Here is a 16,682-nt window from a genome sequence, read left to right on the forward strand (position 1 = left end):
GATTTCGAATAAGTATATTATGGAAGTATATTCCATAACGAATCAAATAATACTCATTGATATAATAAATATTTCTATTTTTATGGAAAAATAGTCAACCTGCGGAAGATGGGTTGACTATGCTCTATAACTGGAATTCTTTGACAGCCTCCCCCTCCAACATAGTATTTTGTTATCAACAATTCAACATCATCCCTGCAGGTTGTGTTGCTTCGTTTTTGAATGCATTTCTGTCAAGCCTTCGGTGGGCGGTTGGTCAATCCCACCATTCAGAAGAGTCAATAAATACCATTGTTTTTAAGGACAAAAAAAATGACTGTTAATCAAGGAACGTTGCTACGCATACAACAATTTGAGGACAAATGCACTCAAGCAGAGTATTGTTTAAATGCTGTTCTTGAGTTGAAAACTCAAAATGTACGGAAGCTTTAGATGCATACATATAGCTGTACTTGAGTTGTAGTCACAGAATTTCCCAGAGATAAACACGATGAAGATTTTGAAACCAGAGATAGTTACTGTCACATGTTATGGGCTGCTTGTTGTGCTGTGTGTCGATTTTTGTATAAAGGCGCCGTAATAACTAGTCTTCAACCAATTCTATGTGCATGACAGCAGCTACTGAAACAGCAAATGGATCGCAACTGCATTGGTGATGGTAACTGAAACTGTGAAATCCCCTTCGTTTATGTTTACCGCTTTTTCAAAATTATATTGATCCAGTCCGTTTCCTCTCTCTCCAAAAATAAATGGAAAATGAGACAGCACCAAAGGGGAAAAAAAAGGAAGTAGTGCTATTTACACAAGGTGAGTACGAATAGAGAAGGGGGCGAACACACCTACGGTACGCAACTAAAATGAGGCTATCAGAGAAACAGCCTTTGCCATCTCTCTGTTTGGTTGGCTTTGGCCATTATTGACTGGCATCGTCAGCATCTCGCTGGCACGTAGCTCTCCTCCTGAATGGTCTCCAGCGTGGGCCGCCTGGACCGCCGCCCGCCGCCGCTGAGGCGTTGCTTGAGCTCCTCGATCTCGGCCGCGGCCGCTGCGTCGTCGACGGCCATCTCCTCCAGCCTCGGGGCCCTCGGCTTGGACGCGTCCGTCTCCTGGAGCTCAAGGGCCGCGGCCTCGAGCGTCTCGGGCGGCGCGACGAAGACGGCGGCGACCTTGGCCGTGGCGGCGGGGGACGACACCGGCCGCGTCCTCCCCCTCGTGGCCCGCGCCTTCTCCCCGCTGGCCACCACCGCGGCCGCCAGGCGCGCCACGTCGGCGGGCGCCACGGGGGCGCCCAGGCGCTTCATGGGGAGCACGGCGTACAGCGCCCCGCGCACGAGGCCCTCGTCCGCCGCGAGCGCCTCGATCCGCCGCCCGGGCCGCAGCGCCCGCGCGTCCGCCAGGAAATGGCCCGGCGCGTCGAGCATCAGCTCGGCCGCCGTGGCCGGGAGGGCCACCTGCCGCACCCGCCCGTCCGGGAGCACGACGGTCGAGCCGCTGGCCCTCCCGGCCCCGGCCGTCCTCGCCAGCGTGCACGATGCGAAGTTGCCCATGGAGCCCCGGTACGAGGGAGCTGAGGTGTGTGCGCGCGAGGGGCCCGGCGGTTTGCTGCGAGATTGCGTGCGTTCGGATGTGTTACGGTGGGCGATGTTATTATATAGGTGAACCGTGTCGTCGGACGCAGAGAGAGAGAGAGAGCGGTTGCGATCGGATGGCTGATGGTGCTCGATCTGCTGCCTGGCCGCCTGTGTTGCTTTGCGGAAACGCGTGTGACGGAAGTGAGCTGGGACGGTGACGGCGGTGGTGATGGGACGGGCCTGTGGGGGTGCGATGCGTGCGAGAGGGACGGACAACCAAAAAAAAGTTGGAGTCGAGTCGAGTCGAGGGGGAGGGGGTGTCGCCGTGCCGGGTGGTGGCCAGGTGGGTGGGCTCAGGTCGCCGTCGAGGTGGAATTGCGCGTGGGGCCGACCGACCAAGCGTGCCACCGGGGGTCCGGTCCGGGTCGAGTCAGGTTGGGCTAGTCGCTTTGGCCTTTGGGTTTGGGGTTGGCGCTAGAAATCCAATGGGCGCCATGGCTGCTTCCCCCTTTTCCGGTGGCGCGAGCGCGACGACGCAGCGTGGACTTCCGGTCCCGGACAAGGACGTGCTGCGTTCAGAATTGTTCCTTCGTCTTTTCGTGTTTGCCAGCCGGTCCGGAGCTCCGGGCACCTGAAAGCTGGAAGCCTGGGTGGAACATGCTACTTGCTACCTGCCTGCCTGTAGTCACGCAAATATAAATGGACCGCATACACTCTAGTATTTGATATCTATAAAACAAATTTAATATTAAAGTGAAGATATAGTCATAATATCATATATTAAACTGATATAAACAAATGTTATAATTTATTTTAGCTAAAAAGCCGAGAAACGTATGAGTTCAAAAGGAATCTAATATCTTTTTATAGTTCATTCGATTAATCGTTGTCCTTTAGATAGTAAGATGGTATTATATGGAACGCTCCGATATGCGTGTGTTTCTGTTATGTTGAGTTTAAATAATTTCTTGTAGGTCTCGTTTGTTTCGTTGGAATTGAATTCTACTCTAATAATTATAATTTAGACAAAATTAATTGAGTTAATATATTTATTTATGTAATGTATTTTTATGTTATCCTAAATCATATCAGATAGATAGTTATACACTATATTTATGTTATGGAAAAAACAAGTAGAAGAGTGTTATAAATTATACATTAGAGAAGTAACATGTAAATTATAGAATTAATTTTCATCTTTCGCTTCCATGAATTTGAGATAGACTTATATATATATTTTGGAAAGCTGTGGAATGTCACATTCTAAAAAATAGCCTATTGCATTAGTTAAATTTCAATTCCTCAAAATAAAGGGAAACAAATGGGCCCGTAGTGTATTTGTAATGTAACGGTTTATTGGTACGCGAGAAAAGGGAGAGATGAACACCTACGCGCTTCACACGGACGTCATGCTACTTTAAATGAGTAAAGAGTAAAGATAACAGAAATGCACGGGCGCTTGCATCACTTCGCTAGAGGCAAGACCAGAAGCAGAAACAATGGCCTTCATCGCAATTCACAGTCGTCGCGTATATATCCCTACACATCTCCTGTACTACACACGCCAGAATTTGTTCTCGAGCGCCGCTCTCCACACGCTTTCGAGAGATTTTGGGTAAGGCCTGGACAAATTTAATGGAGAGGCAAAAAAACGTAACCAAATCAAAATAAACCGGAACTGGAATCGGTAAAAACCCGTTTATCAAAGATACTACACAGATAGCAGGGTTAAAATAAAAGTCGGTATGGCATAGCTTCCGTGCTCTAATAGAAATGAGTGTTATCCAAGAAACGTGGCTTGAAAAATAGCATGTTATTTGGCTTTAGCTTTACCTTATTTTGGCTACAGATGACTTATAAAAGTTATATCTACTGAACAGAACAGGGCGCGCGTGTAGGTGCTTGAGAGTCCTATGTTCCTAAGCATTGTCTCACTCGTTTCGCGATCAGATCGGGTGTTCATTCCCAACCTTTGACGCGCTAGATTTGGGCGAACGGACGACGGTGGACCCGGAGTCCCGTACGTACACGGTTGAGTCCGTCCGTCCGTCAGCTTTGAGTAAGCAGCACGCACGACGAGCTGGCCAGGCCAGGCAGGCCATTCACCTCGCCTTTTCCCGTTCAGGACAGGACTTCCATGTTTCCCCCCTTCATATTCCAGGCACAGCTTGCAGCACGTACTGTAAATGGAAAGGGCTAGCTGACAGTGACAGTCAAGTGTGAAACCAGCTACGAGCTCGAGGATGCTGCCTCAACTGCGTGCAGCTCGCATGACTCGCGAGTCGCGACTCATGAATAGCATCTTGACCCGACTCCTGCCTGCGCATCGGAGCATCTGAACATGACGTGATCCAACCGCAACGTAACGAGAAATGTCGCGGGCGAAGCTGCCGCGAAGCTGCTGCGCGCGGGCTCGCACCTCGCTGTGCCGGCGGCAAGTTGCGACTTGCGCTAGAGCTAGCGAATAAACCGGGCCGAGCACATGAGTGTGCGTCTGAATTATGCGCGTGTGGACTCCACGGGGGCGGCCGGGGCCCCGGCGTGGCTGAGTTGTGCCTCTCATGGGGTGCGCGGTGTCCAGCCGGCACCGTCGTTAGCAGGAATGGCTGGTCGTCGACGTTGGGTTATTACCGAAAGATAGAGCGCACTGATGACTGGTCATCTCTGCACACTAGTCACTACTCGCCACTGCTAGTGTTCGACTTGGGGGATGAGATGACAGACAGACACGGCGGTGGATCGGACGGTATTTGGGCCGGGCAACGGCTAGCAAGTCCGTGGCCAGCGCACCAGGTCGTTCGTGCATCATGCGTGATGTGCTTTGTGCCAGGACAACCGTCAAATCACAACTACTGTACTTGGCAAATAGTTTGACACCGAGCTCGTTCGTGCATGGGTACCTATTATACGGAAGCATAGGTCAATGCCATTATCATAGCCTTTTAAACCCGACTTGGACCACACTGACGTTATAGTAATTCTGTATTTCTGTGCTGCTCTGGCCTCTTGCAAAAGGTGCTTGATGCTTATTGATATCGGGCACACCGCAGCAGACACTGCAGCTCTGAAAGATTGAACACACCCACACTACGACAGATTCCAGGATGACGATTATTCCTGGCGATCAAATCAGATTATCCTAAAGATTTACGATGAGGAACTTAACATGAGACAAGATATTTGGATAACAGTAATAAACCATATAATAACAATAACAGGTCATCGACGATGCACCGTATAAAGCTATACAACTTACGATGCAGACCACAAGCTCTCAAGACTAAAAACTCCCTTTACTGGCTAGTAGCAATATGGCTATGAATGAATAGTAGTGCAAAGTAAGACCGAGGCCCACTACTATCGAGTATCGACCAACAGGTAACATTGGCCTCTGCCGAGAAATCGCAGTCAGCTCAGCTTTCAACTAAGTAATAGCTGGGTATTAGCGCAACTGGGAGAAGGTGAATGAACAAAAAATGCCACTTGCCTGGCCAGGTAAACGGCGAGTCGCCTCTCTTCGAACGAGTACTCGATGTCCCCAGGCAGCGCTGGCGACTCTGCCTTCTCCTGGAAAAGGGTTGCAGGAGTGGCTATGACCTTGTTGGCCACAGCTGGTGTCACCGCCAACTGCATAGGAGCCGTCACTGTCACCGGCGTTTTTGGATTGAGCCCTGCAAATGTTTTGGGGGTTTTGTTCTCTTCCTCTGTGTCGTTGGAGATGGGCCGCGCAGGCATCGACGAGACATTGTTTCCTGGCATGATCTGGGCAAAAGGCTTGCGTGGTGTTTCTGCCTCTCGCAGAGTGCTTGCGTTGAAAGATAGTTTCTTGATGGGAAGACCGGCAATGTCCAAGCCTCTGCTACCTGAAAGTGAGGTTCGATCAGAATTGTACGCAAGTCAAAGGAAGTTTACTAGCAGACGAATGGAAAAGAAATTGCAATAGATATGTAGATGAATGGAGAAAAAGGAAGCTTACTAGGAGATAAAGCGCCCAAATCTTCAGCCTTCTTCGCAGCACGAGCTGTCTTGGAGTGCATTATATCTGTTTTGGGGGCTTGCGTTGTGGCTCCACCAAGAGACAGTCTTCGGTTCGCACCACCCATGGATTGTCTAGGCACCTTCTTCGTGCTTTGAGTCTTAGATGGACTTGGTTTTGATCCATACAGCGCTTCCTGCTCAGCTTTGAGTTGATCCTGGATCTTCTTCTGATCCTGCAAATCAGAATAAGGTACTACAACCTATTAACTCCAGTTAAAACTGAAGGTTTATGCAATGTAGAAATACTGTGCACGGAAATAATACCCTTTGCCTCTTCTTCTCTAGCTCTTTCTCCTGGCGAATGATTATGTAGTCTTCAAGCATTGACCGCAGGCGGACCTGAAAAATATCACATGAAATACATTTTAGCAAAATATTAAATATCCAAAAGGAATTAAACATCCAATAGTACAGGGATAAGAAAACTTACACCATCATATGTGAACTCCTTTCCTCTTTCTGTCTCCCAAGCTACAATTTTTGTGGTCAAAACATCTACCAGTCCTACGCTTCAGGAATGGAAATGGTAAATTGGCTGCATCTATGATAGAATAACATTCTATGAACAGAACATAATCGGTGAAAGCTCTAAAACAGTAACATTACCTGGGATCTTGTTAACCAAAATACGAGCTTTCTCAGCCCTTTTGAGTGTCAAGTGGGCCCCCCCTCCCGGCATTATAACGATTGTCGTCCTATACATGTCATGTTCAAGGAATTATTACTATCCAGTAAACAAAAAACAGAACAGAGATCTGCAGATAAAGTTGACCAGCGTTGCTACTTTGTTATAATCTTCCAGCCAAGCTTCCTCCTCACATGCATTCAGCCATCTTTCAACCTTCTCAAGAATATCCTTACGGCTAAAAGCTTCCTCTTTCACTGTGGCAATGTGAGCCTCAATTTGTTCCAGCACCAGCGCAGGATCGACAGCTCCTGTAGGAGAAGGTGAAGGTGAGATCGCTCTCATGTTCCCATATTTTTTCTGGTCTGCAATACATTTTAATGGACACAAGTTAACAACCCAGGATATGGTCCTTACCTGCCTCAATAGCCTCATCGCTAAATTCGGCTGCATAACCTTCCTCACCAATCAAATGAGCACGTCTCCTATGATCTTCCAGTTCTGTCTTCTTTTTAAGAACGAGGTCTTTCATCTTGCTCGCTTTAAGCTGTTCAAGTCTTAAAACTTCAGATTCCACCTACATTTTGGATCAAGATATATTCTCAGAACATTCCTACCTCAAATATAGAAAAACGTACCAACAGTGGTAGTAGCAATATCTAAAGAACAATGCAACTCACGTAGCTGAGGAAGTCAGTAGAGAGGGTGTTAGGCCCAGTTATTTCATGTTCTGAAGCAGCAATATTGCACGTTAAATTCTGGAACATCTGCTGCTCTTCAAGCGGTGTATCCATGAGATTCCAAAGTTCAAGCATGCTAGATGCCAAATCTTGAAGCTGTGACATTCAGAGTTTCATATTAACAATGTTAAAGACACTGAATAGTGAAAACAATTGAGGGTTGCCTCTGCTGAACGATCGAAATTTGACACTAGTGAATGTGCTGAATAATGAAAACAATTACAGTTGACTCCGCTGAACCATTGGCATTCCTGAAGTGATATAAAGAGTGCTAACCTTTTGCATCCTCTGGACTTTCAATTCACGCAATCTGTTTACAGCTGATGCAAGTCTCTCAATTGTACTGTTGCTTAGGTTCTTTGATCCATCAGCCTCACCCAGGCTAGGGTGCACCTCGTATACCGTTTGTTTGAAATCTACACCAAGCACCTCGCATAACAAATGCAAAGTGCTAAGATGTTCCATCACTTGCTTCAGCCGATCACTCTTTCAAAAACAGCCACAAACAATGACATTTAGACTTGCATGAGCTGTTAAGGAAAATAATAGACATTGGGAGTAATACTCATTGGACAATAAAGCAGATTGGAACAAGTGATGCCGACCTTCTCCTTCTGAAGGGATTGTAGCTCTTTCGTTAGCTCATCCAGCTTTCTTAATGACAGATCAGACTGATCCACAGGAATTATGAAGGGTACAAAATCTGAAGGCCTGATTTCAGATGCAACCTTCTTAATTTGCTCTATGACATCAACAAATTGGTCCCATCTTTCAACTTTCTTCTTTCTCATCTCCTCCAAGTATGGGACAATCGCATTCAATTCCTCCCTTAAACCATGTAACTTCTGATTTGACTGTCATTTAAAAGAAAACAAATTATTGACGGACTCAACTGAAACATTCGGTCTTTGAAGCAGAAGGCATGCAGTTCTCCCGACTTCAATACGGGACAATTTGTTCAACTACTCCAATAGCACACGCTAAAGAAGCCGGTAGCGTGTATTTAGTGTTTCTTGTTGTCCATGAGGTCTCCAACAAGGTCAGCTACCGTGTCCTCTAAAATAGCGGACGTCTATGGCAGCCACTAGATGTAGAGGTGTACTGTGCGTCCGGTAAACGTACGTGTTGTACTGTTGTTCCTTTTGGCTGACACTAGCTCACGTCGTGTCCATTTTTTATTATATTTTGGTTAATGTCGTACTAAATGTGACCAATAAAGCAGAGAGAGTAGAGATTAAAAAAGATGAGATATAAAGGATAAAATTTAGAGGACGTTATTGAAGATGAAACAAATATAGAGAACGGAGAACGGAATTTTTTAGAGAGTGCTGTAAATGATAGGCACCAGACTATAACAACCCTAAAAGTTGCAATGTCAATAAGAGAGATCATGACAGAAAATTACGTAGAATATCCTTCTGCAATATTGCAGTAGTATTCAAATGTTATTTGTTTGGGTAAAGTGTACTTTCGGTCCTTCAACCCGGTTCATAAAAATTTAATCTCTATTCGGGTCTCTATTATGTCTTAATGGGTTGTTGTGGCCCACATGTAAATCGTCTAAGAAGAAAAGAGAAGCATGGATGGGTCCAATAAACCACAACAATTGATATGTGGGCTATAACAGCCTGTTAGAACGTAATAGAGACCCAAACAGATATTAGACCTTTAAAAGATATATTTTAAAAATTTATGGATCAGATAACTTTAAGGAGCGGAAGTGCACTTTAGGGGCGTTTGGCAGAGCTCCCATGGTTCTGCTCCTAGCGAGAATTACTTCTAGGAAGCCAAATGACTAAAATTGAGTTGCTCCATAGTGGGAGTGAAGTGAATCTAGTAACCATTTTGTACTAGAGAGTGGAAGCTAAAAAATCTTGTTTCCCGCTACTCACAACCTGCTCCCCACACTCCAACCCATCAGTAATCACTTCGCGTACAATTTGTCAAACAGTTTTTGTCAAATAGATTCACTTCTACTTTAGAATCATTTGAAATCACTCTATTGGAGAATTATCTCTCGGAGCTAGAAAATCATGGAGCATAGTTCTGCCAAACGAGCCCTTACTCTTATTTGTTTCTTTCATGGTATACGGTACATTGGTACTTCAAAGCACAGAAACTAACCTGTCTAACATGTATCGGTGGCTCGCTCATGGCCGAGCAGATGCCAGCGAGCTCGGCCTCTGCATCCGCAATGGCCTGCCGCAACTGGGCCCTGCACCGATTGGCCTGGTCGACCTTCCTCCTGTAGACGTCGAGCCATTCCTGCTCGAGCTCCAGCAGCATCCGGTCCCTCGCCATGTCGGGCTCACCGACCTCATCCCAAATCATCTGACACAAACCAGGGGAAAATACCTGAATTCATCGCGCACCGGGCGCGCCGAACGGCAGAACCAACAAAAAGACATACGAAAAACTGTGGAATTAGAGAGAGAGAGAGAGAGAGAGAGAGAGAGAGGACTCACGTTGAGCTCCAACAGGAGAGAATCGTACGTCGTCGACATCTGCTGCAGTTGGTCCTTCACAGCGCTACTCATAGCAGCACCCTACAGACGTGATTCCACAGATCAAACGCAACTTCGCGACAACACACACATACCCCCGCGCGCGCACTAGTAGACCACGTACCCCAGAGAAACAGTTCCACGGCGCTAAACAGGAAGATGAGACAACACCCCAACGCACCCACCTCTCGAAACCTAGGGCTTCCCCTCAGCGGAGAATGCATGCTATGCCGCGAGCGACCGGATCCAAACCCCGGGAGAATCGCAAGTAGGATACTCACCTCTTCACCACCCGGCGCGGCGGCCGCGGCCTCGTCGAGCGGGCGGGGCGGGGCGGTGACGGGCGGTGGACTGTGGTCGAGGGGAGATGGTACGATCACTGGTCAGGCGCCTCAGTGGCGAGCGAGTGGAGGGGGAGGGGGTGAGGAGAGGAAGGAGGCGTAGTCGCGTAGAGTGGTTTGAAATGTTTTGAAGTAGGGTAGGGAGGGGCGTCGGGAGAGGCAACAATGGTGGAGTAGATTTGGGAAGTCTGGGACAGCGGCAGAGAGCCGTTAACGGCAATGCTTTAGGCTATCCGCACTCATGCTACCCTAAATTCGTACTCCAAAAAAATATTCTATCCTATTCAGCAATATTATCTACTCTATATCACAATCTTCCGCGGTCATATTTACTCTATATATCAACTCTATATCAACTACCATATATTATATTATTTTCTTTTACTTTACTCCGTTTGCTGTGCAGATCTATTGCGCCAGCTGCGCCCTTTGCATGTGCCCGTACTGCACCAGCTGTGCCCTTTGCATGTGCCCGTACGTTTGCAGTTGGAGCCTTGTATACCCTGCAAATAGCGTTTCTGAAGCCCACCCTATATTTACCGTCGCTCGTAGCGTGCGCCACTGCAGCGTTTCATTTACTGCATACGGCGGGTAGCGTATGCTTTAGAGTCATCACTGCGGACAGCCTTAGACCTTGTTCGTTTGTACTGAATTGCACCTGAAATCGTTTCAGCTAATCAAATTTTATATAAATTAGAGAAGCAATCTGGTTAGTAATCGTTTCAACCCATCTATTACTACTCTATAAGACCTTATTGTAGGCGTCCACAAGTGCACCGTGGTTCTGCCCGTCATCCCCATCGCGCAATCCCAGGAATCATCGCCCTGTGCGTCGTGCTCCAGCCGCCCGCCATCATCGCCCCTCGCGCACCTTCCTTCGGCAACCTTCCATAGGCGCAATCACAGGAATCAACCATCGCCCCGCGTCCGTGCTCCCCCTCGCGCAATCCTAGGAAACCCTCCATTACCGCACTTGCCTCCCGAAATTGGCCGCTACGGCGCCGCACGCCACGGCTCCTGCCCTGACCCACCTCCCTACAGCAGCTGTAGCTCCCTCCGGCCTCCGGTGGTCTAGCACGCCGCCTCCTCGCCCAGATCCGTCCGTGGTCCGCCCCTCCGGCCTCGCCCAGCTCCAAAGCTCCCTCCTGCTCGTGGGCACGCAGCCTCGCCCTGGGGGCCAGGCCCTAGGCCGCCGTCTCCGGCATTTGGCGTGAGGGTGAGCGCGATTCTGCGTCCTGCATCGAATCCGCGATTCCGCGTCCCGGTGTCCACGCCCGTGCTACGCCCGCAAGCGCGCGTGGAAGAAGGGCCCGACGCGGGGGAAGGACGACCATAGTACCGCGGCGTGCGAGTATCGCGGTGTGGGGCAAGTGGGTGGCCGAGATCCGAGAGCCCAACAAGCGCACCCGCCTCTGGCTCGGCTCCTTCGCCACCGTGTGTTGTATGGCTTGGACGGCTGCGGCCACAGTGTGCTGGCGCCTCCTCCGCCTCCCCTTCGCCCTCTGCCCTCTCTCGTCCCGGGGCTGGTGTTCCTTGCGCAGAGACCAGACGCCGTGGACAAGGAGTACGCCGACCTCAACCTCCGGCCTCTGTACCCCAACGTCTGTCGTCACCCTTCTTCTCTTCGTCCGTACCCCCGGTGCTATTCCAATCTTACCGCTGATCCATCTCTGTACGCAGAGGGGCCATCACATTCGCGTACGACAGCACATGAACCCGCTCAGCTCATCCTTCTCGGTAAAGCACTCCTAATTCATCACCCATTTTTTCAAGATTGCCAAGCGAGCACAGGCACTGGTATTTTTCGTTAATCTGTGCTCTGTTTTGCGATGCGTAGGAACCCACAGGGCCGCCAGAGTGGAAGGAGGTGTTTGACGACCCCTTGCTTCCCCTCATGGTCGACATCGGCTGCGGTGCGCAAGTGCTATTTTTATTTAATTTTATTTTATACTAGCAATGGGTTGCTTGAAGGAGGATGTTCTTAGGGAATCTTGATGTCCAGGGAGTGGGAGGTTCTTGATTTGGCACGCGAAGAATTCTGGCAAGAGTCAGAACTACCTTGGGCTAGAAATTCGCCAAAAGGTTTTATTAGTTTTAGGTTTCAGCTTGTTTGGTTTCTGGATTGGATGATTTTTTCCCTTTTTTAATGTATAAATGCCCGGATCTCTACCTTTCAGTTTAAGAGAGATCAGAATTAGAACCTCAAGCAATGTGAACCTCAAGCTCAATTTTTTTTCAACCTTGATGCATTTTATGTCTTTACCTTGCAAACAGGTTAACAGAATCAGGGAACTTCCACAGAACAGTAAGATCATAGCCACTCACACTAACAGTCCAGATGTATGTTCAGACCTTATGATGATGTTTAATTCTTGTGAGGCATAATGTGTTACAGTTGGAATGATGTCAACATTTTTCCCATTGTCATCCAGGTACTTATTTGGGATGTTGAAGCACAACCAAATAGACATGTCCTAGGAGCAAGCGAGTCTCGCCCTGATCTGGTATGATTCATTGTTTTGTTCAGTGTGCTAGATATACTCTTCTTTGGCACATGACTTACTAGCATATACTGTTTGTTCAGATATTAATAGGACATAAGGAAATTGTGGAATTTGTGCTTGCCATGTGTCCAGCAGAACCATATGTCCTATCAGGAGGTTAGCCTATTTTCATCTTATATGTTTGTGTTTGTCGACACCAGTTACATTCTAGCAATCATGTCCTATCATCCACAATGTGTTAGTGTCTGAAACTCGCAACCAAATTCTGGAATTAATGTTTGGTAGCACCAAAAAGGTTGTTCAAATATGTGACAATTTTCTGCCATTTACAACCTCTTTGCTGATTTAAGAATCTATCCGACAATGAGCAACCTCTTAACTGATTTACGAACCTATTGGACAATTAACAACAGAAAATAGTCTTCAAGACAAATATTTCATTGTATCAATGCTATGCTTGATGGTTTTGCATCGTATTTATGATATCAATAGAGTGTACAAATTTATGTCCCTTTTTGTCTGTCTGCATATGGTGGTTACAAAGCTCCTATTGTCAACTGCTCCATTAGTTATACAAATCTAACATACTGATTGTTCTTCCTCTGCTTATTTCCTTATATTGTCTTCTATATACAGGGGAAACAATGGATGGATAGTCATCAAGGTCCAGGTCTTCAGCTCTGAAGCTTGGTATGAAACGTCCAGGTATTCATCAATAAAGTTTGTCTGAGTTAATCTTGTTTAAAGGTTTTTACATCTTGGGTGGAGTTAAACATCTTCTTTTCCTCACTTCGCTTAAACTTCAGGAAAGTGGCAGCAAGAATATAATGATGTAGCATATCTTGGTGAATCCCCGAGTGAAGCAAGTGAATTCATTGAGCTAGCGCAGCTACCAGGTGGTGAAAACACATGTCCTTAGATTTTTTTAGATGAGCAGGCAAAAAGGCCTAGGAAGCATTTCAGGTGCGAAGGCTGAAGATGCTAGAGAGGGAAGACGTGGAGACTGCTACTAAAAAGAGTGAAGAATCAGATACTGAATCTGAAGAGGAAGAACAAACATGGACGCAATCAAGCACAATCGAAAAGCAAGGTCCTGTCATCATTAATCTTGTTCCTCAGTTTGATTTCGTATTTGAATTGTAGTTATATGACACTTTGTCTAATTTGTTAATCCGGATGGTTGATGCATTTTATGTCTTTACCTTGCAAACAGGTTAACAGAATCAGAGAACTTCCATAGAACAGTAAGATCATAGCCACTCACACTGACAGTCCAGATGTATGTTCAGATCTTATGATGATGTTTAATTCTTGTGAGGGATAATGTGTTACAGTTGGAATGATGTCAACCTTTTTCCCATTGTCATCCAGGTACTTATTTGGGATGTTGAAGCACAACCAAATAGACATGCTGTCCTAGGAGCAAGCGAGTCTCGCCCTGATCTGGTATGATTCATTGTTTTGTTCAGTGTGCTAGATATACTCTTCTTTGGCACATTGCTTACTAGCATATACTGTTTGTTCAGATATTAACATGACATAAGGAAATTGTGGAATTTGCGCTTGCCATGTGTCCAGCAGAACCATATGTCCTATCAGAAGGTTAGCCTATTTTCATCTTGTATGTTTGTGTTTTCGTACTATTTTTGGAGTCAACTATTTATCCAGTTTGTTTGAACATCTCGAGCACAAGACTTGGGTCCACCTAACTTCCATTCAATGGCAATATGTTTCTTTATTGCATTGGCAAGTGTCCTTCCCCTTAGGATGCCATGGCAACTTTAAGACACATGAAGAATATTTGGAGTGGAACCTTAGTCACCACTACACCATCTCAGCCTATGTAATAACCATGTGTAAAGTTCAGTTTGGACATAAGATGATTTGTTTGAACTTTTGGGGCTATAAAATTCTGTTTTTCAGCTCAATGGAGCTGTTCATTTTCAGAAGTTATTGATTACTGTGCTTTTGATAAATAATAACATGTGTTTTGTTCAAATACAAAACTTAAATAGGAAAGGACAAATCTGTTGTCTTGTGGAGCATCCAAGACCATATATCTGCCCTTGGGGATTCCTCATCTTCTCCTGGAGCATCTGACAGCAAGCAGTCTGTTAAAACAACAAATGAAAAGGAGAGCCCTAAAGTTGATCCTAGAGGTATATTTCATGGACATGATAGCAGAGTTGAAGATGTTCAGTTCTACCCTTCCAGGTAAACATTGTTCTCTGTTTTTCTGGTTTCCTTCAAAACAACTATTGGATATACATAAGCAGACATATACTCCAATTTTTTAGATATTCATTGTTAAAACATGTCTATTTGTTTAATGATGTTATTGTTAATTAAACTAGGATCATCGGCCTTCTGTATGAATGTCTATGTTGACACATGCCTTATTTTTATTTATATTAATACCCTATATTGTTTTTTATTTGGGGATGAAGTGCGCAGGAGTTTTGTAGTGTGGGTGATGATGCTTGTCTTATTCTGTGGGATGCTCGAACTGGCACTGCTCCAGCTGTTAAGGTGACAATTATCTTGTTCTATATCTAATTGGATAAACTATGTTTTTGGCCAAAATTGAGTCCATGAATGCAATGTGGCTTCTTTTGTAATAATATAACTTCACTCAAATAGGTGATGGGCTGTTGGTTTTTAATGAGACCATTGCAATCACATGGAGCTATTTATTTTATCAAATTGGCTTGAGATACTTTACTTGTTGCATGATAATTGTGTTTCTAATTTTATTTCTTGAATGACTGTTCATTTTCATTAACTTAACTGATATAATATGTTGGGAAATTGATCGTGACTGATTTATTGGTCGAAAGTATTTTGTTCAGTTTTTTACTTGTTCCAAACAGGGTGACATTATATTTCTTTCCTAAGGTGGTGTACCTTTAGATTTTTTCCAGGATATGGAGTTTGTAAATGCAGTATGGACTATGATGTTAAAAGTTATTTATTTCCAGGTTGAGAAAGCTCACAGTGGAGATGTTCATTGTGTTGATTGGAATCCCTTGATGTTAACTATATCTTAACTGGGTATGATGGCATTAAGGTTCAATTCAGCTTAATCGTTGAAACAAATTCGATCTCTATCAGTTCCTTATACGTTCAAGTAATGAATCTTTCAATTGATTAAAATAACAAAATTTATGTATGGCTAAGATCACAAATAGATTACAAAACATTTTCTCATAACGCTATAACACACATTTATACATAAGTTATCGTGTTATTATATGTTTCCGTTGCAACGCACGGGCATTCACCTAGTCAATCTATAACAATCAAACAACGCCTTAATTGGGCCGGATCCGGAGAGGAATCCTGTCCGGAGGCCTCTGTTTCGAATTAAAAGGACTGGATGGCAGCGTTAGAGGACAGGTTGCCAAGTGGATCCATCATACCAAGTGCTGACGAGCGGGGTCAACATGTCAGTGAGACTAATTTTAAGTTCATGCAATTTATTCTATTTTAGTTCCTAAATTATCAAACACGCAAACTAAAACACTATTTTAGGTTCTTTATTTGGTAATTTAAGGAGTAAATAGAATAAAAATAGAGGGACTAAAATAGTTTCTGTATTTGATAAATTATAGACTAAAATAAAATAAACTGAATGTGCTAAAATTATTCTCTAGAAACTAAACACCCCCTAAGATCATATCCAACAAAATGACTCAAAATAATGCCCCAAAATATAGAAATACTATGTCATTTACAGTGTTTAGGGCACTTGCGCTCCAACAGTTAAGCCCTAAAATCACGTATTTTAGAAGTAAATTACATTATTAGAAAAAAATGTTGAGAATGACGTAGAAAACAAGGATATAGCACTAGTCTAGGATATGATATATTTGGGTCACTTCATGTTGTGTCCTAGATTTTTTATAAAAAAATTATAAAATAGGACACCGTTGGAGCTGATCTTTATGAGTTGAGCTCTATATTTTAAGATAGAGCACTAATTTATGGTTAAGGTTGATAAACTATTGCGTGAAGCAAGCACAAAAAAGGAAAATAAACAACATGCTTAAAAAAACTTCACATAACATGGTTTAGGGTCTATTTAGTTGGGATGTGGCTTAAAAAGATATTGTGGATTGTGAAAGATGATATGGACTATGAGCTATAAAAAAGCTAAAACGTCTGGTGGAAACTGCTAAAAACCGCTAAAAGTTATTTCATATATATTTACATAGTTCCAGCTAAAGGCTACTAAAAGTAGGTCCACATATGCTTTCAATTTTGTACTATGAAAAAACCGACTTTTGAAAAAAGTTGCTTCCTGGTTCGGCTTTTGGCTTTTTGGGACAAGAACCAAAGCCAAAAACCAAACCAAACATA

The 16,682-nt window shown here is 44.9% G+C and overlaps 1 protein-coding gene, 2 long non-coding RNA genes and 1 pseudogene across 3 annotated transcripts; 2 read left to right on the plus strand and 2 right to left on the minus strand.

The window, feature by feature from the left end:
• Window positions 1-771: 771 nt before the first annotated feature.
• Window positions 772-1,622, minus strand: LOC100274946 (DUF4228 domain protein). Its single transcript, NM_001149187.2, has one exon. The coding sequence runs from the start codon at window positions 1,545-1,547 to the stop codon at window positions 930-932; it is 618 nt and encodes a 205-aa protein (NP_001142659.1). The 5' UTR covers window positions 1,548-1,622; the 3' UTR covers window positions 772-929.
• A 3,110-nt stretch (window positions 1,623-4,732) lies between these two features.
• Window positions 4,733-10,048, minus strand: LOC118471926 (65-kDa microtubule-associated protein 3-like; annotated as a pseudogene).
• A 3,486-nt stretch (window positions 10,049-13,534) lies between these two features.
• LOC103651340 (uncharacterized) lies at window positions 13,535-13,886 on the plus strand. The gene is made up of 3 exons (XR_564690.1): window positions 13,535-13,602; window positions 13,695-13,769; window positions 13,850-13,886. It is a non-coding gene; the product is annotated as an uncharacterized lncRNA (long non-coding RNA).
• A 587-nt stretch (window positions 13,887-14,473) lies between these two features.
• On the plus strand, window positions 14,474-15,379 carry LOC118476763 (uncharacterized). Its single transcript, XR_004857374.1, has 3 exons — window positions 14,474-14,537; window positions 14,771-14,852; window positions 15,302-15,379. It is a non-coding gene; the product is annotated as an uncharacterized lncRNA (long non-coding RNA).
• Window positions 15,380-16,682: the final 1,303 nt, after the last annotated feature.

Source organism: Zea mays, chromosome 3, assembly GCF_902167145.1.
Source record: "Zea mays cultivar B73 chromosome 3, Zm-B73-REFERENCE-NAM-5.0, whole genome shotgun sequence".
Lineage (NCBI taxonomy): Eukaryota > Viridiplantae > Streptophyta > Magnoliopsida > Poales > Poaceae > Zea > Zea mays.